The sequence below is a fragment of the Punica granatum genome, chromosome 2, assembly GCF_007655135.1.
Source record: "Punica granatum isolate Tunisia-2019 chromosome 2, ASM765513v2, whole genome shotgun sequence".
NCBI lineage: Eukaryota > Viridiplantae > Streptophyta > Magnoliopsida > Myrtales > Lythraceae > Punica > Punica granatum.
This window is the reverse complement of record NC_045128.1, coordinates 32,007,488-32,034,474: the sequence shown is the minus strand read 5'-3', so window position 1 is coordinate 32,034,474 and position 26,987 is coordinate 32,007,488. Positions and strand designations below refer to the sequence as shown.

General features: G+C 39.5%; 6 protein-coding genes and 1 non-coding gene across 9 annotated transcripts; 1 reads left to right on the top strand and 6 right to left on the bottom strand.

Moving 5' to 3' along the window:
• The first annotated feature begins 1,455 nt into the window (after nt 1–1,455).
• LOC116197202 (expansin-A4-like) lies at nt 1,456–3,260 on the top strand. The gene is made up of 3 exons (XM_031527252.1): nt 1,456–1,727; nt 2,171–2,489; nt 2,671–3,260. The coding sequence occupies exons 1-3, from the start codon at nt 1,562–1,564 to the stop codon at nt 2,978–2,980; spliced, it is 795 nt and encodes a 264-aa protein (XP_031383112.1). The 5' UTR covers nt 1,456–1,561; the 3' UTR covers nt 2,981–3,260.
• A 1,552-nt stretch (nt 3,261–4,812) lies between these two features.
• Nucleotides 4,813–9,369, bottom strand: LOC116197198 (protein INVOLVED IN DE NOVO 2). Of its 2 annotated transcripts, none has more exons than XM_031527249.1 (8): nt 9,024–9,369; nt 7,448–8,386; nt 6,810–6,991; nt 6,632–6,721; nt 6,238–6,525; nt 5,901–6,110; nt 5,467–5,713; nt 4,813–5,108 (listed from the first exon to the last, which is right to left on the bottom strand). In XM_031527249.1, the coding sequence occupies exons 2-7, from the start codon at nt 8,364–8,366 to the stop codon at nt 5,480–5,482; spliced, it is 1,923 nt and encodes a 640-aa protein (XP_031383109.1). In that variant the 5' UTR covers nt 8,367–8,386; nt 9,024–9,369; the 3' UTR covers nt 4,813–5,108; nt 5,467–5,479. The 2 variants fall into 2 exon arrangements, with proteins under 2 accessions (XP_031383109.1, XP_031383108.1); XM_031527248.1 differs by having other exon boundaries at nt 5,478–5,713; nt 9,024–9,368.
• A 1,222-nt stretch (nt 9,370–10,591) lies between these two features.
• Nucleotides 10,592–13,772, bottom strand: LOC116197201. Its single transcript, XM_031527251.1, has 8 exons — nt 13,621–13,772; nt 13,371–13,487; nt 12,567–12,906; nt 12,075–12,471; nt 11,882–11,986; nt 11,566–11,790; nt 11,347–11,454; nt 10,592–11,171 (listed from the first exon to the last, which is right to left on the bottom strand). The coding sequence occupies exons 1-6, from the start codon at nt 13,759–13,761 to the stop codon at nt 11,781–11,783; spliced, it is 1,110 nt and encodes a 369-aa protein (XP_031383111.1). The 5' UTR covers nt 13,762–13,772; the 3' UTR covers nt 10,592–11,171; nt 11,347–11,454; nt 11,566–11,780.
• Nucleotides 10,863–11,664, bottom strand: LOC116193874. The gene is made up of 3 exons (XM_031522618.1): nt 11,566–11,664; nt 11,347–11,454; nt 10,863–11,171 (listed from the first exon to the last, which is right to left on the bottom strand). The coding sequence occupies exons 1-3, from the start codon at nt 11,662–11,664 to the stop codon at nt 10,863–10,865; spliced, it is 516 nt and encodes a 171-aa protein (XP_031378478.1).
• Nucleotides 13,773–14,136: 364 nt separating the features above from the next.
• TRNAK-UUU lies at nt 14,137–14,209 on the bottom strand. Its single transcript has one exon. It is a non-coding gene; the product is annotated as a tRNA-Lys (tRNA).
• A 266-nt stretch (nt 14,210–14,475) lies between these two features.
• On the bottom strand, nt 14,476–18,026 carry LOC116197200 (receptor-like cytoplasmic kinase 176). The gene is made up of 6 exons (XM_031527250.1): nt 17,563–18,026; nt 16,477–16,802; nt 15,840–15,975; nt 15,586–15,728; nt 15,190–15,313; nt 14,476–15,090 (listed from the first exon to the last, which is right to left on the bottom strand). The coding sequence occupies exons 1-6, from the start codon at nt 17,600–17,602 to the stop codon at nt 14,714–14,716; spliced, it is 1,146 nt and encodes a 381-aa protein (XP_031383110.1). The 5' UTR covers nt 17,603–18,026; the 3' UTR covers nt 14,476–14,713.
• A 6,787-nt stretch (nt 18,027–24,813) lies between these two features.
• On the bottom strand, nt 24,814–26,987 carry LOC116197578. Of its 2 annotated transcripts, XR_004155063.1 has the most exons (3): nt 26,700–26,987; nt 25,149–25,265; nt 24,814–25,050 (listed from the first exon to the last, which is right to left on the bottom strand). XR_004155063.1 is itself a non-coding variant. In XM_031527755.1 (2 exons), the coding sequence occupies exons 1-2, from the start codon at nt 26,940–26,942 to the stop codon at nt 25,158–25,160; spliced, it is 351 nt and encodes a 116-aa protein (XP_031383615.1). In that variant the 5' UTR covers nt 26,943–26,987; the 3' UTR covers nt 25,147–25,157. The 2 variants fall into 2 exon arrangements, 1 of the variants encoding a protein (XP_031383615.1); XM_031527755.1 differs by lacking the exon at nt 24,814–25,050 and having other exon boundaries at nt 25,147–25,265.

Here is a 26,987-nt window from a genome sequence, read left to right as displayed (position 1 = left end):
AAAAAGGGCGCAATAATTTATTATTTTTATAGTTTATTGTTCCCTCTCATTTTTATAATTTATTATTTTTAGAGTTATATTTTGATTTTTATAACGCTAGAAAATTTTACTTTTGATATTGCATAGCTGAATTTCACTTGCCGTGGCTCATTTTAGAAACTCATTTTATGGCCTATGGCCTATCCATCTGCAATATTCGCTAGAGGTAGGGTAATGCGGTACATGTGCGAAATCGTAATTTGGTTCGACAAAATCGAGTTGTCCAGCTCTCCGCGAGGATTTCGTGCCGAAGTTCTATGGACACATGAAATCTCATCTCTAAAGTGTGATTGGAAAAAGTAGCAAAAAAGGAAGGGGCAAGAAATTGTTGAAATGAAATAAGAGGGGTCTTTGTATGTTGTTTGGGGTAATGGCACAACTTGCAATTGAAGCAAAGTGGTTTCATATCAAAGAGAACCCCCATGTTCGGTTTGGACTTTGGACCCAACGTACTTCTCCATCTTTTAATTCTTTCACAAATCACCCTCCGTATTCTTCGTGATTTATATCCATACATGACCAAAGTGGAAGAAAAGCAGAATTGGGAATTATGATCACCAAGACCAACTAAATGTGTGTTCAAGCCAGGGAGAAAAAAAAAAACAAAAAAACAACTAAATGTGAAGTCTGGTTTTACTATGGTCCACAAAGTAGACCGAAATATGGATGACTATGACTAGTAGTAAGAAACCAGTAAATGCAATGTGAAGAAGTCAGTATTTTCATAATAAGTCGACGTTAGGATACATGCACATCAAAGTATTCCGAAGCAAGCTCAATCACCTAAAATGATCATACAGTTATCCGGGATGTGATTGATTCTATCTTTCCCGCAGCAATAAGTCGATCATTCAGACTTACGAATGACATGAGTACCATATCAACAAACCTCAATAGCCTAGCAGTAAGCATACATGGAGTGGTTTAAGACTCTTAACGCTGTGCACCAGCGAGTACGTTACGGGCAGCAATCATCGCTCGACCTCAGAAACTGGTTTGTCTCCATAACCGACAAATTGTTGTTCACAACATGCTTATACGGTCCACTGAATTTTGGTTAAAATGAGTCAAATTTTGCATCGTAAAGATAAACAATCTGACGTTATCTCTCTGGTTGGTTGAATGGAAATTGCCGCCAAAAGATTTGAAGGTTGATTTTTTATTTTATTTTTCCTTTCTTTTGTTTTTGAGAGGGAAAAAGTGGACTTGAAACGAAAAATCGTTGGTTGATTTTACACTGGATTGAGACCAACTGCAGAGCATGAAAGCAAAGCAAAGCACCAATCAAGGGTGATGATAATTTCTTCCCAAAGGAAACGTTATTTCATTTTTTTTTTTTTGGGGACTATGCAGTTGCCCTTTACTACCCTTCTGCCTGACTGCCTCCCTCCTCCATAAATAGCAATCCAACCCCCTGCCATCTCCACCATAATCCATATCCATCATCATCCTCTCTCTCTCTCTCTCTCTGCGCTCTGTTCCTTCTGACTCTCTGTCTGAAGAGAACAGTGGGTCCAAATCTATGGCGGCTGTGGTCTCTGTTCTGAGCGTGGCACGGGTTGTACTTGTGTCCCTGGTGGCCTTTCTGGCCGTGGCTGAGGCCAGGATTCCCGGCGTCTATGCAGGTGGACCGTGGCAGAGCGCCCACGCCACTTTCTATGGAGGGAATGATGCCGCGGGGACAATGGGTAATGTTTACATTTGATTTGATGAAGCCACTCCGCCACTCTTTGAGACTCACACCGCAGCGTCCTTTGTTTCGGAGATTTTACTTCCTTAGCTAAACTGTCTTTTCGACTTAAAACAACGGAAATTTTCTGCAGCCCCAAGCAGCATTTTCCTCGAAAGCTTTAAGAAACCCGATAATTCTCCATCTTTCCCAGAATGATTCAGGAAGCAGCAATATTAAATCATTTCTTCCAGAAATTGATGCTCTGTTTCTCGGCTAGTTTCTGTTCAGCCTACGGGATAATGTGAAGTCCATTCTGTTTGTTCCAACTGTTGGACTGAGGATTCTGTCATTTCCAGTTTCATTTTCTTAAAAGACCGTTTCCCGGAAACGTAATTTTCATTCTCCCATTCGTAGTTGAAAACCATTTTGAAATTTCTTTTTCTTCCGCCCATTATCCAGGTGGGGCATGCGGTTACGGGAACCTGTACAGCCAGGGCTACGGCGTCAACACTGCCGCGCTGAGCACTGCACTCTTCAACAATGGGTACAGCTGTGGCGCTTGCTTCGAGATCAAGTGCGCGAACGAGCCACAGTGGTGCCACGCTGGAAGCCCCTCAATCTTCATCACAGCCACCAACTTTTGCCCGCCAAACTACGCCCTCCCGAATGACAATGGCGGGTGGTGCAACCCTCCCCGACCCCACTTCGACCTCGCCATGCCCATGTTCCTCAAGATTGCCGAGTACCGAGCCGGCATTGTCCCGGTCGCTTATCGCAGGTCAGTTAACATTTCCAACTAGTTTAACTGCTGACATGGATGCATTTTAGCATAAGCATAGTTTGACATGTCTATCATACGTAAGTGGCCCGGAAAACAGAGACAACAACATTAACAGAAGCTCCCCAATTTGCAATAAAGACCCTGTTCTTATATAGGCTTTTCTGTTCGGTCCACACAGGGTTCCTTGCCGCAAGCATGGCGGGATCAGGTTCACCATCAACGGGTTCAAGTACTTCAACCTGGTACTGATCACCAATGTTGCGGGAGCCGGAGATATCGTGAAGGTGAGCATGAAGGGTTCAAAGACGGGGTGGATGAGTCTGAGCCGCAACTGGGGACAGAACTGGCAATCCAACGCGGTCCTCGTCGGCCAGTCACTGTCCTTCAGGGTCACGGGCAGTGACCGTCGCACCTCCACCTCCTGGAACATCGTCCCCGCAAACTGGCAGTTCGGCCAGACCTTCACCGGAAAGAACTTCAGGGTGTAGCGCTGCTGCCCATGGCGTGCTTATAAGTTTTTCTTTATTTCCCTTTTCCTTTTCTAAACTTATTTTGCTGGGGATGAGAGGAAAGAATGGTAATCTTATCTCTGTTTGCTTTGGCTGGGTGGGGGGTTACAGTGAAAACCTTTTTTGACTTTGGGGATGAAAATGAAAACGGAGTGCTAGGAGAGTGAATTATAATTATGTAGGAGCTGAAGTGGCTATAAATGTAGCCCGCAGCATTGCTTAATACAGAAGATATATATACAAATGTTTATTTACTTTACTTTGGTACGTGAATATGCTCAGCGCGGATCGTGTAGATTATAGTTAAAAGAACCGGACCAATCTTCATCACAAAGGTCGACGACTCGACGGGAAATGATAAAGGTTAAACACAGTTGACAAGATCGTACAACAATCCCATTCTTTTCCTCAGAAACCAAGCCCGGCCATCAGTTTCGGTTGGATTTTGATTGCCAAGGCGAAATGTGGCTCTATAAGAAGTGATATTTGACACGGGCAGCCAGTCTGAAGATCCTAGCCGATGTTTGGTATAAAGTGACCTAATTGAAATGAAACGTAAACCGCTACGCTCGTAGCGCGTTCTTGATCATACCCGAACATAGACCCATCACTGGGAAAAGGAAAACGGATGGAAGAAAGACAATCTAAGAAATGTGAAATGGGAACAGTAGATGAGAAGGGGAATAGCAGGAGACCCTTCTAACCGTGGAATTCCCCATCCCTGCGGTTGTCTGGCCGCTGCCCGGAATTCCGATCTCTCTGTTCCTCAGAAAAAGAACAGATTTTCGAATCAAAAAATTCTGATTTCTCTTCTGGAGAACCGAAATCAAGAAAACTGGGCTTTCTGTGTTCGCACCGTTCTTGAAGAAAGAAACCCGACAAGACAATGAGGCTTCCCCTTCAACTCAAAGAACCAATGCAGTCAAATGGAAAAACAGTAGCAAAAAGCTGCAAATTTGAAGAACTTCTGTCAATGCCGGGCTCATATCAAGTGTAAAATGATTAGGACCGTCATGGCGGGAGGAAACCCTCTAATCGAGAATCAAGCCGAGGAGGAACGAGAAACGAGATCAAAGAGGCCGGATCTTGGAGAAGCCAAAGCCCTCCGAAGAGGGGGCACCTCCTGCAGTTTACCGGCCCTCTGCCCTCCGAATCTCTCATCCCTTCTCGACGAACGGATTAGGGTTCCGGCGATCCCGCTCAAGCCTCTCTCTTTCTAATCACCGCCCAGTAATATTCGTTGATTCGGGAGCGATATTTTTCGATAGGACAGATTCCTCAGTTTATGTCCGAGAAAAGATGTCGGTTAGGGTTAGGGGGAAGGAGCCGCACAGATGTGATTATGGGCTGCAGCCGACCCGACCCAAGATACCAGGGCCCATATAAAAAGCCGGCCCGAAACAGGCCTTTATTTCTCGAGCCTGGACGTCCCATTTCCCATTTATGATTTCCAATGAATTGCATTTGTCTTACAAAGATCGGGTGTAGGGTAGATTTTTCCACGGCTCAGCAAGGATTTTGGGGCCCGACCGTCGAGGGGAGGAACCCAAATCCCGGTTCAGCCGAACCGGAACCAACCGCATTATGGGTATGGCCCGTCCCATGATCAATCATGTCGTGTCGAACATAGGAAGAGCTGCTGAATCCCAATACAAGGACGGATATCAATCTAAGAGCTACACCGCCGTGTTTATATCATTCCCTAGCCACTCTGGTACAAGATATACACCTAGCTGGAAGCTACTCACGAAGATGATCAAATTTATATCCGATGGATGAAACAGTAATTCAGATTCAAGATGAGAGGGGACATTGCAAACTCGAAGAAGGGCCTCTGCATTGCAGATTAAACATGACAGTTATGGCCTTATGGCAGAGCCTACAGGGGTAATACACAGCTGCCAAAGCAGTCTTAATGCCAGGAGGTTAGCAAGCTAACAGTTCATGAATTGGAGATGGATGATATTGCTACATTTATGAGTTCCGAGTCACTAACAGGGTCGGAATAGATACCACAAGTAGACAGTAGATTACGTTGGAGATCCAGCGGGAGAATCATAGAAATCCACAACCGATTGCTCTGTTTCAGCCCTTTGATGAAGCTTTCCTGCAAATACTCAAAGATCAGGTCCATTCAGAGGGAGAGATGTTTACTCACAAGGTGAAGGTGGGGCATATTTTTCCTTGTTCTTTCGATTTTCAAAATGAGAAAAACATAAAGCCGGCCACTTTTCCACAACAAGATATAAACTTCATCCTTGGTTGCATGGATTGCCGTGCCTTGGTTTAAGTCGGTGAACCCCTACATTCTTCGCATTTGATGAAAGCATTTATATATAGAGAGACCCCAAAATATAGGATTAGCACCCCCAAGTAGCTCAGACGGCACTCACCAATTGAGTATTTGTCTAATTACAAGAAAATTATAATAACAATAGCATGAAACTCGAATTCTAGTATCATACATTGCACTGACCTTCATGCTGTCCTCCTGCGCTTGTGGGTGTTCCAAATCTCCAAGAGAACTTCAACCCCTTCTTTGAGAGAAGCCTTCCTTCTTTCTCCATAATTCCAAAGTTCAGAGGTTATGTATCTCCCACTTGGGTTGTATTCGTTTACCTCCCTCAATGCTGTGACGACTGCATTGTATGCTCCCTCGCCAAGTTCCTCCCTGAGATCTCTCAATTTCTCATCTTCAGTATCTATTATTTCCTGAAACGACCAACATTTTCTTGTAAGCTATGTGGTACATAATTGGATGCTTAATTGAGAACTATTTTGCAGATATATCATGGAAGTAAACTGAACAAAGAAAATTGGAACATTTAAGCAAAAAAAGTTTGTCGAAGCAATCGCTGATAGAAAGCGGTAATCATTCAGTCATCTGTTATCTGCATACCTTAGTCTCCCCATCGACATGGATGATTCTGAAGGGATGCCAATCGGGATCTCTCAAGTACTCCTCCCACAATGAACAGAGCTCTGAAGCTCTCTCCTCTGCTTCATCCGCGTTATACCTAACCTTCATTGCCTCTAGGAATGGCTCTGAATCAAGCTCTCCCATCCTCTTGACCCCAATCTGGAAGCGACCTGGCAATTCTTTCAATCCCTATAAAGTAGGCAAATTAGTACCTCCTCAGATGCTACAGGAAAATTGAATCGAGGGCACAGATTTTAAACTCATAAAAAAATATCAGGTTTGAGAGACAAAGCAAACAGATGTGAAGAAAGCATACATTGACCAGTTCTTTGCGAGCGTCTTGGAGTTCCTCATTGCTCATGCGCTCCTTAATTACAAGTGTTTGGTTCATTTCCTCCAAATCATCGAGCTGTCCTTCCTTCTCTCTTAAGTCCTTAAGCAAACCATCTATTTTAATAATCACTTCTTTGTCGTCTTCATCTTCCATGTGCTTCATAACCTTTAGCGACCCTCTCAGTTGTTCTATTTCCAATTCCAGCGCCTGCTTCGCATCAAGCTGTTTCTCGAGTTTAATAATCTGATTGAGCAGCTTTTCTTTTTCCCTCTGAAGATAAACAACCATCAGGTTTTGCATGAGACTTTGTAATGTCTACAGAAAATAAATATCTTTCACCATTTAAATCGGATTACTAATAAAAAGTAAAAATAACCTTCTGATCTTCTGCCAGCTTTAACACCTTCTCATCGATCCTCTGCTGCTCCAAAGCAGCCAACTGTAGCGAACTATTCCTCTGTGTATTCTGAAAGACAGTGGTAATGTTGGAACCTCAGGCATGTTTACCGTACGAAGTATATAAATCAAGAAAAATAAGCAGAAAAAGGAAGTACTTCTGCAATCTCTTCAGATAGTTTTTTCCTTTCGGTCTCATTCCTCGCCTCCCTCTTCTCCAATTCTTCCCCTCGCAATTCTAGCTCCATTTTGTGAGATTCGAGTTGTGATTTGAGCTTCTCATGATCGTTAAAGATCCGCTGGAAGTGATCATGAGCACTTGATTGTATTTTCTTCCACTCTGCAAAATGGAAAAGGAAATATTTAATACCCTCAGCTATGTAATCGGAACAAGCAAATCACTAAAACATAAGAGTTACTCTGAATGATAACCTCCAGGCTGTTCTTCGTCGCTTCATGAAAATGTTAGGGGTGTTTGGAATGAACATAAAATATGAAATACAACTAATTATGTCTTGCATAATCTAAACCTGTTTTCAGAGGTTATATCTATTCCGGCAGTAAGAAACGTGTTTCTGAAACAAGATTTAATAAATAATATACTTTAATATTATGTAAAAATTTTCCGTGATCCTACACCACCATCACCTCTGCCTCGAACCACAACTACAGAAACACATGTTAAAGTGAATTGAAAGTACTGTTTAACAATTGATTCTGAAGGCCAGTTTTGGGGACCACTCTTTAGAAACAACTCAAGATGACCCTCAATAGCTTCACAAATACATGATCTCACCTTCATTATATTCTTGAAGGAGCTTATCCTTCTGTGAGACTGCATCATTGAGATCCTTCATCTTTTCATTGCACATCTCCTCAATCTCTTGCAAGTGCTTATGCTTCTCCTCGATAATGTTATTTAGATTGGACACGAGCTTGTCCTGCTTCCTGGCCTCCTCCTCCATCATCTCCGGGATTGTCTTCAGGTCCCCAACCTTCCTCAGGTGCTCCCCAACAATATTGCTCAAGTTATAATCATCAGCCCGAGCAACCCAAGCATAAAGCCCAGTCTTCGGTTTTTCGTACTCGGCGAGCCAATGCTTTCTCCCATACCCCTCTGCCTCATAAGCTCGCTCAAAGGACATTGCATTGTGAAGACCTGGCCACCCTTTATTGAATTCCACCACTGCATACCCTGAGTGGCCATTATAATTCCACAGAGGGATCACCCTTCTGGGATTAAACCCTCTTCGGATCAGGTCATCCCTAAGCTTGGACCCGCTTTCACCAACACATCTGCCATCCTCCGCCCTCCTAGTCGGGATGTTCACAACAATTCCCATCCACGGCCACACGAACTTATCATAGTGGCTTGCCCCAGCGGGGGACTTATTCTCCTCCGCAGGCTTCGAGGACCCGCCCACGCTTGCCAGATCCTTCTCAAGGTACTTCATCAGAGCGAGGTGACTCGCCTTCTCCTTGGCGCTCCTCTTATCAGAAGTGCTCTTGCCCACTCCCGAAGCATGCTGGAGGAGCTCCTTGTAGAGGTAGTCCCGCTTTCTCTTCTTTGGGCAATAGGGGCAGGTGAAAGTCTCTTCCGAGGTCTTCACCTGCTGGGACCCGCTCTTCAGCTCCTCGTAGGATTTGTCTTCGAACTCATCCATTTCTGACTCGCTAATGTCGTCATCCGAGTTGTTGTCACTTAGGCTTCCCATGGAGGTCAAAGCGGCAACCCCTGGAATCAAACATAAAATTTTTATTAGACTTTATCACTTTGTCTCATCATCTCAAGCCAATTTAACATCTGAAGCAGACCAAACTGGGAATTCTGAGAGCTTGTTTGGATCGCAGGTTATGGAGGGTTATTATACAAACTTATTCACTCCAGAACCCAACCCTGCATGATTATCCATAACCCGTAATCTGAACAAGCAGTGAGAGCTGAGGAAGCAAACTTGAACCTTGATATTGGTAAATGATGCAGGAACTGTTTCTCCTACTAGACAGAAACCTAAGATTAGCAAAAGCATTTAACAGGAAGACCCACTAACATGGAAAAAGCCCAAAATTCCTCGCAAGCACCTGAATTTTGGAGAAAGAAATAAATATATAAACCCCTCTTAAAAACCAAAAGTACAGAGTTAGCTGACGATTAGCTTCCACGATCACTGATGAGAGAGAGCAGAAAACGAATTAAACTCTAAAATCAAGCAAAGCCACGCTCAACAAAATCAACAGGCACGACAGAGATAATGCATTGGGGAGACAAGGCCCGAGTCGAAGAACGCATGCATGAAGCTGAAAAGGGTATTAGAAGATCACAGCAAAGGAGACAAATTCAACCCAGAATCCAACCAAGAACGTCAGATTACCTCAAATGGGTCCCAGGCAGAGGCGATTGCGGGTCCGATTCTCGGCCCTAAGAACCGATTGCAGGGGTTTTGGCGAGGGTGTTAATTGAGAAAGGAGGAGAGGAGAGAGTGAGTGAAGTATTTTCCGCGGTGGGTTTGGTGAATATGGAAATGGGTTGAGAAAGAACTGCTGTAGCACTTTAATTAATCAAGAAGGGGAGAAAAGGAAAGAAGGAGGCGAACGACAACCGAACAGGACAACGTCGAACTGTACTGGGATGCTGCCTGGGTACCTCCGTCAGTCCTACTGTGGCGCAGGGGCGCGTGGACACCAGACGCGACGGAACCGAGATTGGGGGGATGGAGATATAGAAGTGAGCGCGCAATACTTTGTATCCGGAAAGCGTTGGTTGAGCTCTTGAAGGCTTTTGGGGCTGAGGTGAGAGGAGATTCCCTGAGGCTGTCGGAAGGACCAATGAGGTGACTGTTGCCAACAGGGCGCGGGCCCCGGGGATGAATCTCATCCTGGCCGTCCACGCGTCGATGTCTGCAGTGGGGATCCCGGAACAGTATTGACTTTGACCCCGTACTGGTTGGATAGATGAATTAGTACGTACAAGCACTTACTGTGGGTCCCCACTGCTTTGGCTCGGGGATTGCTTTTTTATTGCTCCTCCGGTCGCTTTGAAAATGGTCAATCCCTTGCACCAGAGGCCGTTGGATCGACTTAAATTAGTTGTGCGACGCGCCACTTGCAAGCGTTGGTGCTTCGATATGGTTCCTACGACTCTTTACACATAATTATCGACTTACTCGGTATGGTAGGTGACAGTTGAAATAAGCTTATGATATCGTATCAAAACAGAAAGTAATTGCAAAAACGGCCCAAATCGGTTCATCAAGGTAATGCAATGGTAGTCCATTATTGGAAAATGACCAATTATTCTAGATTCTTGATCTTTATCAGATATTCAACACGGGAAGGTTTACTCAAAAATCAAAACTCTAATTATTGTATGAATCAGGACAATGAAAATTGTGTTCCTCTATCATGACCGCAGCAGTGTGGAAGCAGTTTGATGCGTATGAGATCCGCATACAATACCACATCTAACGGCTCCTCACGCGGCTTCAGCATGACGGGAAGTCATGTTAGAAGTCTCAAAGAAAATTACAAACCATAGTGGAAAAATCTACTTATTCAGGAAAGTTGAAGTAAATAGTAAATTTTATTTACTAATCATGTCAGCCACGCGATTAAGAGGGCCGTGAGTCTCACGCGACCAGACTCTGCTTAGTCAACTCTGTTGCCAGGGTCCATTTATCTGTAATAGGTGAATTTTAAATTACGAAAACAAAGTTAAGTAGAATTAATCGGAACAAAACTAATTATCTATGACTATCCAGTGGATCCATCTCTTGGTCGCAGTTCGATCGATGTGGCTTTACATGAAATCAAAGCCGAATCGCATAGGAAGAAGTCCATGCAGTACATGCCGCACCGATGCCATTTGTATTATAGTAGTAGTTTGACGGCAATTCAGTTTGTTGCTGATGGATGAGCTTTGGAATTAAACAAGAAAACTGTAAATACAAAAATGCATCTTTATTGATCATATATATCACTCTGTTTATAATGAATTACATTATAATAAGCTTAGGCAGTCAGATATAAATCGCAGTATTGCATGAGTTATTCGTATACATTTACGACGAATCACCCAAATAATGAATGATATATGTTGGCGCGATTACTTCTGATCCGATCTTTAAACCACTTCTTGCTTCTGTACTGAATTTCCGAACTGTAATTTGAAGAATCCAACCAATCGTCGACTTCGGTTAACAGGCTGGTTCTTCTCACAGGGCCAGAAGGTAACGGAACTTGGGGTCGTATGCCCGGACTTCCACCATCTTTGCGGCTGAGGATTTGGCCCCGTAGTTTAAGCACTCCATAAGCAGCCTCTTCAATGGGCCCGAACGGGGCAGCTGGCTGTAGATCCACTCTAGAAGTGAGCCGAGGTTGTCGGCGAAGTCCCTCATGTGCCACTGCAGGAGCTTGGGCAGAACTATCTTCCTCTTGCCAGTGACCATAATTGTAGCCTCCAAGTACTCCACCTTAGCTCTTCCCAGTTCATTCACAACCTCCTCCGGCGTGTACACCCGTAACTGCAAAAATCTTTGCCGAGTTAGATGAACATTAATCGTAGAAGCATAGGGTCACGATTTCAGACACCGGACTAAAGCAGCCCGTGAAATGTACATGTTTGAGTGAGAGTAAACTCATCTTTTATGCATGAAGACGGATAGGAATTTTTCATGACTAACCAACTTTCTAACTTACCGCTGGCGAGGACCAGCTTCCTCTGCAAAGGGCAAATGTGACATTTGGTTCTGGAAATCCGAGACCATAGGCGTGTCGAAGCAACATTTCTTTCTCATCCATCAACCCCTATAACGTTCAAAGTAGACGAGCCAGTTTAGTCGTAAAAGCACATTATTCTGTACGTTTATTTTCTCCAGAGGATGCTGAGATCTTTTCTTTTGAGAAGCTGTAACTTACTTGCTTTCCTTCACAAGGATGCCGAAGAATGAAGTGTTCCATCGCCAGAGCATTGAGCACTATGCCACCTACATTAAGTGCAGCCTGCAGCAGAACCATTCATTATCGTTTCTGAAGAAACTCGAGAGGGTATAAAAAATTCGTGCGGTAAATAAGGAATAATGCCTTATTCATTAGAGCTAGCAGTTTCTCCTGTGTGGAAGGCAGGCCTTGTTCTAGAAATGCCTGAAAGAAAGCCAATAAAGAGAAAAGCTTGAATCTCGAACATTAGTTTTCGTGCTTTCTTTCGTGGTCTGTGGCTCGAGAGAAGTCTTACAGTACATGCATTACGCAGGCATTGTAAATGTTGATCCAGAAAGCTAATTTCTGCTTGTATGTTAAAAATGTCAGGTCCACATCGCACAATTTCTGCAGCAAAGCCCTGAAAAAACCGAAATAATTGCGCGAGAAGTACTCAGAATTTCTCTGAACGGCTTATCCTGCAGGAACTAGTTTTTAATAAGACCGACCTTAACTTCCTGATCGCAAGCAAGCACTCAGGAAAGCGTGAGATTTCGAGGGAGCCTCTAGTTATTTGGATGAAGTTCCTGTAGGGCCCAACATCTCGAAAACTTGTGCCATCAGAATCCGAGAAGATACCATAAGGATCGAGATTTGTTGGATTGTCATTGCTAAATGAGGTCCTTCCTGTGAAAGATTTCGAGGTCATGCATGTGAGGGCGAGTTTCGAGGCATTGTTGTTTCCATCTTGGTAATCCTGTGGAGATCTGTTCAGCTCGAGGAATATTTCTATGAGGCACTTGATCAGCTCTTCAGAGAGCTCATTCGGTTTCTCGACAGCACTATCTAAAGGATCGGGATAGATACTTCTTCCGATGTTCTTCCGGGGTTTCTCGGTGATTTCTTCTGCAAAGAATATGAACATTTAGACACAAAGTGCTTTCGATATCTGAAGCACTATCTAGATTGCTTCTCCGATGCAAAAATCTTTCGCGTTTTACCGTTGGACCTTGAGGAACTCATGCTTTGGATATCTGAAGCAGAGCCCACAGAGGCCCTCCTCTGCCTCAGCACTCCGTGTTTGCTCTTCTCTTCTGAGTTCTGCAGTTTGACGGGGCGGTGATCAAGTTTCTTGAGCTCGGAGTTGGGCCCGTACTCGAGCCCACTGCAGAAGAGATGGTTTGGTGGGGCGCGGCACCTGGCCCTGGGCTGCAGCATCATCTGCCAATCCTTTGTTCGCTTTCTCTCCTCGTAAAGCCTCAGCTTCATCTCCTCCACTTTTCTCTCTAGCCAAACAATCTCTTCCTCCACCATTGCCAATTCCGAGAACAGCTTCTGAACCTGCATAGTCCTATCCTATGGTAAGCAGCTCATCGAAAACTTACTAACGTGAGGGCTGATGTTTCTGGGAATTCCAAGCTAAATGCAGGAAGCCCGGACCAAATGAGGCATAAAAGAACGGCCTCAAATGATACATGCCATGTTGTATTTTGAGAAACATTGGACTGCCAACAGGCTGGCAGGCTAGAACACGACCGTCTAAGGGTCCGGGATTGGCCCGAGAGCAGCTTGTAAAATGTTTGCTGGGGCTTGGTGGGATGAGGTCTTAAGCTTTCACAATGGACAAGCCAGGATAAAAATTTGGCATGAACATTGCGCCATCTGAGCTGGGACCAGACTCAGCAGAATGTATTCCGGCATTGACCAGCTCTGGACCAGACATTGCTGGGCCTATGATCAGGTCTAGGATCGACCCCGGAACTACATTTTCATTTTAACGTGGAATTTATGAAGAAAAAGCTCACCTGAGGAGGGAGCAAAGAAGAGAGACAAGGATGGGCGGTGACTGGGCCATGAAGGGCACAGTTGAGAGCCCTATTGAGTGCCTGCTCCCCTTCTAGCTCCGCTTGCAGCTTCAAAACCTTATAACGCAGAATTCAACCATACAATCAGCAACACTGCAACAAACTATATATCGACTCAAAAACATGAAAAGAAGTCACGAGTCCTAGCATCTCCGAGGGAGGCAAAGCGCGAACTTCTTGGGCTACCTACCTCGTTCTCGAGGTCTGCTCTTTGTTGACTCTCCTCGCTCCTCTCCATCAGCAAGTCCTCGAACTTCATCGCTCCTGCAACTTCAGAACAGTGGAGCTCGAGGGAATGGGCTGGTCGTGATATCTGCATGGACCGCTTCATCAAAGCGGGACATATAATAGAAATGGGAAGGCAAAGGAGAAGAGATTATTGCATGAAGAAGAGGAAGAGGTGGCGGTGGGAGCATTAGTGGGGGGCATGGCCATCACATGAATATTCTCATTTTAGGTGAAAGAGATTCCATTTGAGAGATCATCAAGTGGAGGTGGGCACGGACGTGAAGTCCATGAACAGTTCTCATTAACTTCGACTTCCATTCAATGTCACGAGTCCGCCTCAAATAAAAAGAAGAAAATTTTAAGAAAAATTAAGGAGGATGCAAATAAAGAATATATATATATATATATATATATGTATTTATAAGTCGATACTAATTGAATTCGAAGTCTGAAAAAAGACAATGAACAGTGAATGTAGCGCCGTCTGTGGGAATCGAACCCACGACCACATGGTTAAAAGCCATGCGCTCTACCGGCTGAGCTAAGACGGCTTAGTGGGGTGCATACTAGAAAAATGCTATCCATACCTCGTATGAGGAGGAAAAGAGTCTTGCGATATAGAAGTAAATTGTCAGTCCATGAAAGTTTTCCAGATGCCGTTCTTATGGGACTGTTTTCCGGGGCAGGAATCTGTTTCCGGAATGATGTCCTTCACAGATTGCCATGTCGATGAAGTATATGATACGGGCTCAAGATCTTCCTTTGACGAACTGCTTGATCTGCTCAGGACGACGAAATTTCTCGAGCTTTCACCACGCAAACAATAACATCTCCAGCTTTCTCATTTAACAGGGAAAATGCTGATCCAAAACTGTCAGATGTGAAGGCATATTTGAGGAGAAGAGCTGTACAGTAATGCGACACTTCATACATACGAGTTCCCTAAAAGAATACAGTGATTCAAACTCTCTCTCTCTTTATCTGTCGATACGGTAAACAGTAATACAACCTATACGTGTACGAGTATTTCAATCTTCATCAGCAACATTATATGGTCACCTCGACTCATTCCTGGAATTACTATCACTTTCTCGTTCAACTGGGCCCTCGTTTCCCACCGTCTCTTCTAATTCCTGGAGTTGCTCCAGCGATCGGACCACCTCGCTCATGTCTGGCCTTAACTTGGGCTCCACTGAGAGGCACTGCATCGCGACTTTAACAGCCCGCAATGCTCCGCGGACAGAGTACTGGCCGTGGAGACGGGAGTCGAAGATTTGTAGGATCTTCCTCTTACTTGTGAGACGCGAGCGGGCCCACTCCACCAAATTGTGCTCCCCGGAGGGCCGGTTCTTGTCCACTGCTCTTCGGCCACATAGCATCTCGAGGAAGACAACCCCGAAGCTATACACATCGCTCTTCTTGGTCAAGTGCCCTTTGTAAACAGGAGAACCAGTCAGATATATGAAACGAGTATATTAGAAACCCTTTGATCATTACAGGCAAGTTGGTATTAAAATCACCCATAGAATACCTGTGGCCATGTACTCTGGAGCAGCATACCCGAATGTACCCATGACTCTCGTGGAGACGTGACTTTTATCACCCGTGGGGCCATCTTTGGCCAGTCCAAAATCAGAAAGCTTCGCATCATAGTTCTATTACCAAAAAAGTGCAAAAGGAGAACGTAAAAAGTTAGCGTCATAAAGGCTAAAGTAGCTCTCCAAATGAGAAATTTTTATAACATAAATCTGGTATAAAAAAGAGCTCAATGTAAGCCAGATCAATTACAATTACTAATTGCTACATCGATCCCATATTGATGCTCTAGGCCTGCAGTGATCAATGATTGTGATTGACTTGGCCAAGACAAAGGATAGAAAAATCCCTGGTGAAACTTTCGACATAATAAATGCCGCATGCTACTTACAGAATCCAGCAAGATATTCGAAGTTTTGAAGTCACGGTATATCACTTTCGCTTCGTCGCTGTGGAGAAATTCCAATCCCTTTGCAGCACCCAGCGCAACCTTTATCCGGAGTTTCCATGACAGGGGTTGATAATAAGAATTTCCTGTTATAACCATCAAGAGAGCCTCTAAATAACAAAATTGATAAAAAGTGATTCTGTTGATACTACTAGGAAAGAAATGAAAGCAACTGCGGTATTATGACAAATACCCACTCCTAAACAAATGGTTTTCCAAGCTGCCCCGAGGCATAAACTCGTAGACAAGAAGCCTGTGCTCATCCTCTAGGCAGTAACCGATCAACTTCACAAGATTCGGATGGTAGAGCTGCCCCAAGAAAACTATTTCCGCCTGTAATTTGAATCCATTCCATAATGACGATGGTGAATTAACATTAAAATCAGACCAGCTAGAATCTAATGTTATGGGAGCATGTAGAAATTTTCAGTTGTCCACTACTCTATTCTAGGTAGCAAAACAAGGAAAACAATGGAAAATGGCTGAATTACCTTTAACAAAATATTAGACCATACTTATCTATAAAAAAGAAGTACTAAGATCATAAAATATCTTGCAAATTGAAACCTCTCGAGTTCTTCCAGAAATTCAAAAAGAAAATAAAACGGAAAACTCGAAGATTTCTGCTATATCAACATCTCTCTCAGGCATTACTGCTTTTGTTCTCCCTCTAATCAGCAACATCAACTGCCAAGAACAAAATTTTCAAAAGCATAATGCAATCACCACCATTTATGGATTCAATTAAATTCATTAATGCTCCAATCTGCTTTTCCCGTCATATAAGCAAAATGGATTATGTTATATCAAGGAGCAAAATAAAGATTTACTGACCAGCCACTCGTTGTGACCTTGAAAGCCTTCTTGATTGAGCCGTTTCACAGCGATAACCATTCCAGTCCCGGGCCGAGCTGGGGTTAGAGTCTCCTCATCGACCCATCCTTTGAAGACCGAACCGAAACCCCCTTCACCCAACACACTGTCTGGCCTGAAGTTCCGGGTAGCAGTCCTTAGTTCACTTAAAGAGAAGCTTTTCAAATTTGATGACTGCAATATATCTTCTTCCGATTGCGGACTTTGAGGTGCTGAGACAGATGAGACCTTGTTGCTCCCCCCACTGAAACCATTCCTTTCTTTCACAGAAGATTGCCATCTTGCCCCTGAAATATGTCGGAGCCATGAAACTAACTCATCAATATCAACGGTAGTGTCATCACAAAAAAAAAAAATCCAAACTTTCAACAGAGCTTCAGCCTATAAGAGGAGCATCTTTTTGGCAAACATAATAAATGAACCAATACCTTTTCTCACATATTACTTGGTTACTCGAGGATTCGAAACCAATGATTATCAGAAGAATTTCATAAGAAATGATAAATGAGCAGCAAAAGCAAAACAGCATGAAGAGAAGCTCAATTTCAGGAGTCATTTATCACTGAACACCATCTGTGAGGATAACTAGATGCACCAAATGATGCAAATTTTGATATGCAGACGTCAAAATTGCTAAGTGATAACTCAAAAATTAATAAGAAAAATGAAACCTTGTCTACTTTATATTCTTATGGTACCGACATAGGTTTTATTCGGCAAGGAGTAAGCCGAATTATTCCTTCAAGTTTTGTTTTTGAACTTAGCTTCTGCCCGATCAATTTCGAAAAACTCGCACAAGTTACAGCAGGGACAGAATTTATAAAATCAATCACTAGAGAAAGCACATAGATGTAGATCACTGTAAGAAAAGTATTGATAATTGAATCAAACTGCAGCAGCAAAAACATATGCGAATTCAAGAACTTGGGTACAGAGCAAAAGTATGAACTTTCAAGAGCTACATGGATTCGCAAGCTTCGGGAATCCAAACATAAGGCCGAAGAGTTGCATCAAGTGACAGCTGAATCAGCAAGAATCCGAACATACCTATCTCATCCTTGATTCTTGAGCTTAAGCAAGAACCCATAAAACGGGACTTTCAAAATGAATCTCCTTTCCCTCTGTTCCAACAGGGCACGGGTTGGTTCAGACAGAGGAAGAAGAACAAGCAGAACGGTGACCCAGAACCAGAAGCTCAAATAGAAAGGAACAGGCGAAAAGTCTGAATGAACAAATATAACAATTAAGACAGACAAAAACCCAACAAGCCCGGTGGGATTGATTGCCGCGGAGACGGTTCTGTCTCAGTGGGAAAGCTGAGATTTTTCTTCTCAAAAGTTAGCTGTCTCATAAAGAATGCAGGGTCGTCTAAATTGATTTCTTTGACTAAATATATATGCAGATAAATTAAATTAAACAAAAGATAAAAAGAATCGTTTGGGAATTGGAGGAATATGTAAAATAGATTTGATCGAACGAATTCTTTGGGGCTTTGTGCACATTTGGATTCCCAGAAGGTTCTTCCCTCGGACATGTCCGGGGGCTACCTTCGCTTTCAACGTTTACTTAGCAAAAAAAAAAGGTCTAATTTATATTTCTTTTTGTTTATTTATTTATGTATTTGTTTGGATAATTCTAATTTTATAACATATACCCTTTTTGCCATATTTACGGGGTGCTTTCACTGTTTTTTGAATATTTATACTACAGATAAAGTTTACACTAATGAAGCGCATGTTGCAAATTGTATGATGCGTTGTAATTTTAATATTCGCTTTTCTTATATATATTTTTAGATTATTATAAAAGTAAGAGTAAAATGCTCTCTCACCTTCAAAGTTTTCTTGAATGACAGTGAGACCCAAACTTGATGAAAATAGATGCTCTCCCAATTGATCAAGTTGATTAATGGAGAGTTAACGAAAAAGTTAATGTCAATCACCTAATGTTAAATGATAAAAAGAAAAAGAAATAAATGGACCAATCCATTTTTATTTCTTCTCCACAATTATGGGATGATACGATCCATTTTTATTTTTTAAAATTCTTTTATTATTTTTTCGGTGTGAATCATGGTATTTAGAAGCTCAATTAAGCCTCAACTAATCCAATCGAGTTGGGTCGGTCTACTAAGAGGTAAAACTCTTTCAGTATGAATTTGACCATGGAATGAAAAGTGGTTAACGTTAAATTTTCCGTTAACTCTCTGTTAATCAACTCGATCAACTGGGAGAGCGTTTATTTTAATCAAGTTTGGGTCTCACTGTCCTTCAAGAATATATATCGAGGGCGGGGACAACATTTTATCCTAAAAATAATTATAAGAAAGGAGCAATCGATACTTAATAAAATTGCGCAACGTATGACCTCTCTATATTTATATAAATTGTGCAACATATATGGTATCAATACCTACATATTGACTAGGATTGTTTGAACAAGGAACGTTGTTTTTGGCTTTGCTCAATAGGAACAACTAGCTGTCAGGCATGGCCACGAAACTGTTAAATTATTGTTAAAAATTTGAAGAAAAATTGAAATATTTATATGATGATAGATGTTATGTAATTGATTCTCGTATTGCAGTCTTGTTACATTTTTTTTAAAAAAAATTTCGGCAGGCTACATTTTTCTATTTTTCAATCTATCTTTTGCATTTCCTCTTTTTTTATTTAACAGTATTATGGATATTCCACAATAATTTTAATTATTTTCACGAAAACGATTCACAAGTGATGAAGTTATCCTTTTATACATCTAAAATTTTTTTACTTATAAGACTTGGATTATTATATTTCTATATCTGGCGGAAAAAAGGACTTTTACTTTGAATTTTGTGGGTAAAGGATGTCGGTGTCTTGAAATTCTGATCAGCTGTTCCTCGAGGGAATTTTATATAAATATACGCATGTTGGGTCTTGCAAGTTGCAATCACAAATCTTAATCTCAAGTGACTTTTCAAACAACTGATGATACAATATATGAAATGTGCCCGGTTCACTTTTTAACTTGACATAAAATCTCTGATACTCTGTATATTAGGTTCATATATATTATTTACTAGTCTATCATACCCGTGCATTGCACGAATTTTTTAAATAAAATTTTGTTATAGAAGTTTAAATATGAAAACAATGATTAGTTTATATTAACATGTAAAAAGTTATACTGTAAATTCAAACTTGCTATAGAAGAATATATGTTAAAATATATCAAAAGTTCTTAAGTAAAGAATTTATGTAATATATACAGAATTGAAACTATCAAATTAGTTTCTAAGAAAAATTAATCTAAATTTTGAAAACTTTTAAATAAGATCATTAGTTTTATTTTATGAAAGAATAATAATCTTAAAATCTATCAAAATTTTTAAATTTCATTATTTACTTGTATACATTTATTATAACTGATATTTTATACATTAACTTTTATAAATTTGAATACAAAATGACCTAGTCACTTGGATGAGAGATTTACTTAATTAAACTTTTATAATATTAGTTATAATGCTTAATTTTTATAAGTTTATATAAGTACAAAAGATTATTTATTTTCTTAAAATGATGAATATATTAGTTTGTTAATTGTGTGATAATAAGTGATTTAAATATTTTTCATATATTTTTGAATATTTTCTTTATATGAATTAGTAAGAATTTTATCATTTTACCTCTATATTATTTTGAAACTTTCTTTTCTAGCCGTATTTAATGCATTGGTTATTTTCTTAAAATAATGAATATATTTTTATTTGTTAACAATATGATAATAAGTTATTGAAATACTTTCATACATTTTTGAATATTTTCTGTATAATACATATAGCGTATTAACATATGAATTAATAAATATTTTACCACTTTACCCCTATATTATATTGACATTTTCTTTTCTAATTCTATTTAATGCATTGGTTAATTTCTTAAAATAATGAATATATTTTTATTTGTTAAAGATATGATAATAATTTATTGAAATGTTTTCATGCATTTTAAATATTTTAATTATAACACATATAGTATATCAACATATGAATTAGTAATGATTTTACCACTTCGCTCTATATTATTTTGATATTTTCTTTTCTACCTCTATTTAATGCATTAGTTACAACTATATATATATATATTAATCCCTGCTACAGCTGCAATTGTCCATGTCTTAATTGACCGATTTAAATTTTCTCAACTTTTTCAAATTTTAGGTCAAATGCATATAATTAATTTCATTCTCTCATTTATGCATAAAAAAAGGAGGGAAAAAACATAAAGAGGTGGGTGAAACTTTATACGAGTATCTTTGTGTTTGTATCGACCTCAAAATGTTGTGAAATTGATTATGTAAGATCATACTGATGCAAAGCTGTCGTATGTATTCGGATATCCGTCAAGTGTGGAAATTTAGCTCCTCTGGTATTCAAAAAAATCTCCTGACGCAGGAAAGATCAACGATAAGATTATTATAAACATTGACATGTTTACAGTTTCCGTTTGCTGTTAAAGAAATTGCAATATACCATTTTCTTCTTCTAATATATGTAATAGCAATATATACATTTCAAGCTAAAAATGTAAAATTAACGGAACACAAATTAATCCAATTGGACAGATCAATAATACATATAAGTGGTTTTTGATAATAATGGACATAAATTATGCACATTTATATAGTTCTATTCAAATTTCAACCCTTAACAATAAGAAAGTAATGATTCAGATGGCAAGTGATTTTAGTCAAGTTTCCAAGGACACCGAGCTTTTGAATTATTGCTAGAATATACTATGTTATAGCAAGACGTGGTTCCTCTCGAAACATTATGGCAAGTCTAGATGGTCTTCTCAGACTGACTTCTTGGGATGATCGGGTTGATTTTGACGGGTATACCTGTCACATGAAAACTAGAATATAATTGGCTAGCTAGATATATTATAAGTAGTAATTTCATTCGACATAGACTGATTGGTGTGCCTATGAAATAATCTGTATTATGTAACTCCAAGATCATTTTGTGAAACAAAAGTTTGGTTAGGATATAGGGTATAAATAATTCTGACCTATATATATATATATGTCCACGGTTGCCATTTGCATGTGGGAATGGAAGGATATAAATAAAAATTCATATAAGCTGTGTGACAGTTTGACTTTTTCTTGTCATCTGTTCAGACGTTGGTTTTGACTTTCTGAGAGCATTGTTTCTTTCTTTATCATGTTGATAATCCTCCGATGTCCTGTCCTTTCTTTTCTAATTTTAGTCTATCTTTTATTCTTTCCTCCCAATTAAAAGGGAAAATTAGTTTTGTCTAAGTCTTGTTAGGTGTTGATGTATTAGTGATCACAGTCATTGACTGTTACTCTGTTCTAGAAAAGATGATGTGGAATTTTTCATTATCCTAAATTCCTACTAATTTTCCAAGGATGAAATCGGCCACGGAAAGTCAGCACAAAATTTTTCTCAGTACCTAATTTGATTTAATTTCATTTCTCTGGGTTTTACAAACACGTATATGTATTTTATTTAACAAAAGAGGCCCACATGCATGGGTCCAGGAAGAGAGCAGAGTAATATAAAGAAGTACGGGGAGAAATTTCTTCGGGAGAATTGAATTGAAATTTCTGGATTCTAGACGAGATTGTGTACTCGTCGGTGATAATCCCTTTATCAGAAAGACATTCATTAACTTAAACTTTACATGGTGGCTATATTGTTCATACGGGTCATGTCAGAGAGTATACTCAAATTCTTTTTTTCTCGAAAAACAATTCATCAATTTAGGGGTGTCCGTCTTAGATCTATGAATAAGGGTTTTGAGATTTAATTTTTAAGAGTGAGGCTTCTTGTATCCACTTATTAATTTGTCTCATCTATTTTTTTCTTATTAGGTATAGCGGACTCTCTCTCCTAATTAAACCAAAAATGGTTTTTTTTCTCCTTTTCTATTGGTTAATTAAATTCATTTTTCTCTTTTATTATGAGGGATAAAAAAAAAACTATGCATAGGCAGCAAAAGATGAGCCTTTTAGTTTATTCGAAAGGTTCTTGCATTGTGAGAATGATATTTGATAGTAAGACTGATAATCTGGATAGGTTCGACTTGATTGAATGTGTAACTTTGTATATAACAGAGGCTATACATGACGTTTTCCGATCCCGAAACCTTTGATATATATATATATATATATATATATGTATAGACGAACGAATATCATTTAATTTATTGATTTTCTTCTATAAGAAACCAAAAAAAAAGAAGAAAAAAGAAGTCAAGTCTATACCTATTACGCGTGTATATGTATTTTATGCGGGGGACGAGCGTATATATATTTATTTATGTCACTATATATTACTTGCATGTAAGTAATTAATATGGGGTTTGTTCGCTTTACATCGGTATGTAAATGCAACATACATTTATCAACTGACGTGCTGAATAAAATGGCGGTTAGCGGCAGTGGCGACATTGTAGTCCTGCTCCATAATGTTTGGACTCTCGTGTTCAATCATGAACATATTTGACGATTAAATAATCAATATAAGCACTAATTCTGTCAGCATAGCACTACCAAAAGCCTAGTATTATTTATAGAAGTTAATGCTCTCCAAATCCAAGCAAAAATCATACTTCTATCAAATATTTTGACACAAATATAAAGAAAGAATTTGAACTAGAGATTTTAAAGTTACCAAACTACTTCGAAATAAATTTGGAACCAAAAATGCATATATGTGCTGATTTGCAAATTTGCAACACGGCATTCATATGTACTTATACATGCTCAGCATGTTCTTTGATATGTTTAATGGTTTTCATTTTCATTAACATACAGCGGTTCGGTTTCTTATATATTAAACTTTAGATTAAATTTCAACGAAACCCTTATAGTTTATGAAATAGCTAGCGATACCTCTTATTAAAAAAATTAGTCACACACCATCCCTTATTTCACTGACATGACACCAAGAGAACATTCAGTTTACTACGTGCATCTCATGTTATGGAATTGCACAAACGGACCCGTCACTTGATTTCTTTACGCAAACTAAATCTGACAAAAAAAAATAAAAATCAGTAAAAGAATAGATAATGTATGGCTAATTTTAAAAAGTGGGAGTATCGCTGGTCATTTTACAAATAATAGGAGAATGTCATCGAAATTTACCATAAATTTTAAGATAAACTACGATCTTCCCCTTGAGATTTCCATGAATATTTGACTATATTTACTGATACACTCCGTGACAACGACAACATCAATAATAATATAAGGGCAAAGAAATTGTGAGCCTCGCGACGAGTCCACCAACGGCCTTGCCGGTCATAGCCACCATGCTTTCTCTATATATATTTATTTACTTATTATTCTTATTTTTTATTTTTTGATTCTTTTTAAAATTTTGAAATTTTTATAAGAATGAATTAGAATACTCAAGCAATAATCTAATAGCGTTTTTTTTCTTCTTCTTATAATTGTAAAAGTTAAATAATGAAATATTTTCACGAAATATTCTAATAGTGTTAGTCTACATAGTCAAATGCAGGGAGCGTTATGTTTTATGAAAGGGGTATTTATCCAAAATGGCCCATGGTTTGCCCATTTTGTCAAATCTATCATATATTTTTTTTTGTCAAATCTATCCCATGGTTTACTTTTTGCATTAAATCTATCATGACGTTATCTTTTCCATCGACATCTAACGGTCGTGCTGACATGGCGCCTACGTGGCAAGTGTGGCCCACTATCTCTCTATGTGCCACGTCAGCACGGCCGTTAGATGTTGACGGAAAAGATAACGTCGGGATATATTTGATGCAAAAAGTAAACCATGTGATAGATTTGACAAAAAAAAAGCATAGGATAGATTTGATAAAACGGACAAATCATGAGCTATTTTAGGTAAAAATCCCTTTTTGAAAATCAGTTTAAGTATCATTTGAGAAATTTAAAGGAGGGAAATCTATTTTAAATACGAATGTCAGCATTAAAAAACTTCTTTTCAGAAAATGCTCATGAATTTGTTGGCTTTAATTAACTACTTATGTTTGACCACTGGAACTCCTATATTATATACTTTCTTTCAAGGTGGAACGTTTTATTTGAAGCTTTTTCAGTTGCTGCTGTCATTTCGATTTATTTAAGAAGAATTCTGCGTATAGTTTTCCTTTTTTTAAGAAAGAAGGAACTTTTCTCTTATAAGTAATTTTTTTGGGTGAATTCTTTTATTAGTAATTTGCCAAATAGACTTGGATGTAATATTAATGGGCAGCATTCAATATCGAATCTAAACATACTATATTATATCATATCTAATTCATATATGTCTATGAATTAGATATCAATGCCCGTTCTTTTCCAATTCAAAATTACACTAGAAGGTGAAAGACAAACTCGAAATTCATAGACTCGAAGATGATAAGCAAGTAACCAAAGCAACTGAGTAAAGACACTAGACAGACTCGAAATTCAACACTACTACGACAGTTTTCTGCAAGATTGACTTGATCACTTCATCGCATCCAACGTCTCGATTTTTACCTGTAATATAATAAGGATGTAACAGTGATTGACCATATCCACGTGCTGTTATGTACTAATCATATCCGAAATAAAGAAGAGATTTGATTGCTCATCACCTTTCTTAATTACTCCTCGTCGCGGAAATCCCCATCACAGAGGCGCTCCCACTCTGCATAGTGACGCAGGACTTCTTTCTTTGTGTTATACGGACGGCCCCTCTCATCAAAGTAACGCTAGATGCATGGAAAAGGAAAACAGTAAAATATGTAAATATGCGATGTCATTTATCATAACGTCTTTCATAAGATGTTTATACGTAAAATTTCTTGAATGATATGTTAATATTGAATGAGTATATATTTCTACAAAGTTATACAATGTTTTATGTCCAAAAGGGAGAATCCAATTGGTATATCTCCACTTTTTCACTGTCAAAATAATGTACGTCATCGTATACAAAGGATTCTGTATTCAATAGATTATAACAGATATATATACATATATATTGTATATTAAGAGGTTATTTTTCTGTAATTTTAACATGCTCAAGGGATGGACATCTACATCGATTTTATACAAAGTATGCATAAAAAATAGGAAAAATAACACCATACGGCACGGTTTTCTGACTTTTTTCACACTGCAGCATAGATTCAAATCATTTATTTGTATGATACATAATTTTTTTTTCACCGCATAGTATGCCGTCCATATTCCGTCAAGAAATGGACGGAATGCTGACTTGACAGCTTGTTTAGGGGGAGTTTTGTAACAAACAACAATTTAGGGACATAAACAAATAAAATATAGTTTCAAATTAAAAAAAAAATCCCATTTGGGATCGGGGGAGGCGATTGGGGCAGCCTTGCCAGGGACCCACCCCTCAATCAGGGTCGCCAGTTGGCTCAAACCACGCCGGCGACCCCGATCGGGGGTAGGTGGCTGACGGGGTGCGTGTCCGGCGGGGCCACCCCCACTGCCTCCTCTGATCCCAAATGGAATTTTCTTTTTTTCTAAAATTTCAACTTATATTTTATTTGTTTATGCTCCTAAATTGTAGTTTGTTGCAAAACTCCCCCAAGTCAGCTGCTACGTTAGCATTCCGTCCATTTCTTGACGGAATATGGACGGCATGTTGTGTAGTGAAAAAATAAAAAATTTTCCTTTTGTATAAGGAAGTGATTTGAATTTATGTTGTAGCATGAAAAAAAGAGTAAAAAAAATTATGATGTACAATGTTATTTTCTCTATAAAAATATATATTCAAAATATTTTTCGACCAGCTTGAGTTATTGATGGATAAAATATCAAGGAAAGGGGAGGAAGCTGAACTTTCTAGATTCTAGGAAAAGCACAAAGATTGTTCTTTTTCAGGTGATAAAATGATTACGAAAAAACAGTGCAAGACATAAAATGCAAGAAGCAAATCAATGAAAATTCGATTTCAGCCCATTGACCCATTAGCGAACCAATTGAACTATCGAGTACCAAATTTTGGAGCACTTCGTAGGTTTAATTCAAAAACACCAATATCAAGATCAATACAAGTGCTTCTCTATTATTCATGTTCAACCACTTTTGTTCACATCATTGCATATCACAATCAACCAAAAATAATTTTTATTTAGGGATAGAACTCGATACATGGCGCAAGGGACAAGATTTACCTTGTAGACCCTGCCCAACTTCGTCTCGTGCACCTCTGCCACCCAACCAGGGTGTAGCCACTCATAGCCAACCGAATTATGGTCGTGCGTTTCAAATGTGCTCTTCTTGCGAGAGTCCCTCTCCGGTCGTCCATTTCTTCTTCTTCGGGATGGCAATCTTCCCACGCCTTCAGCTGGGATAGCATTAGAGCCGTCAGTGAGGTGAGTGTTAGTCTGATTATGACTTTGGTCACCTTGTTCCATGGTTATTTTGCTACAGCAATAGAGAGTATGAGATTAAAAATTGAT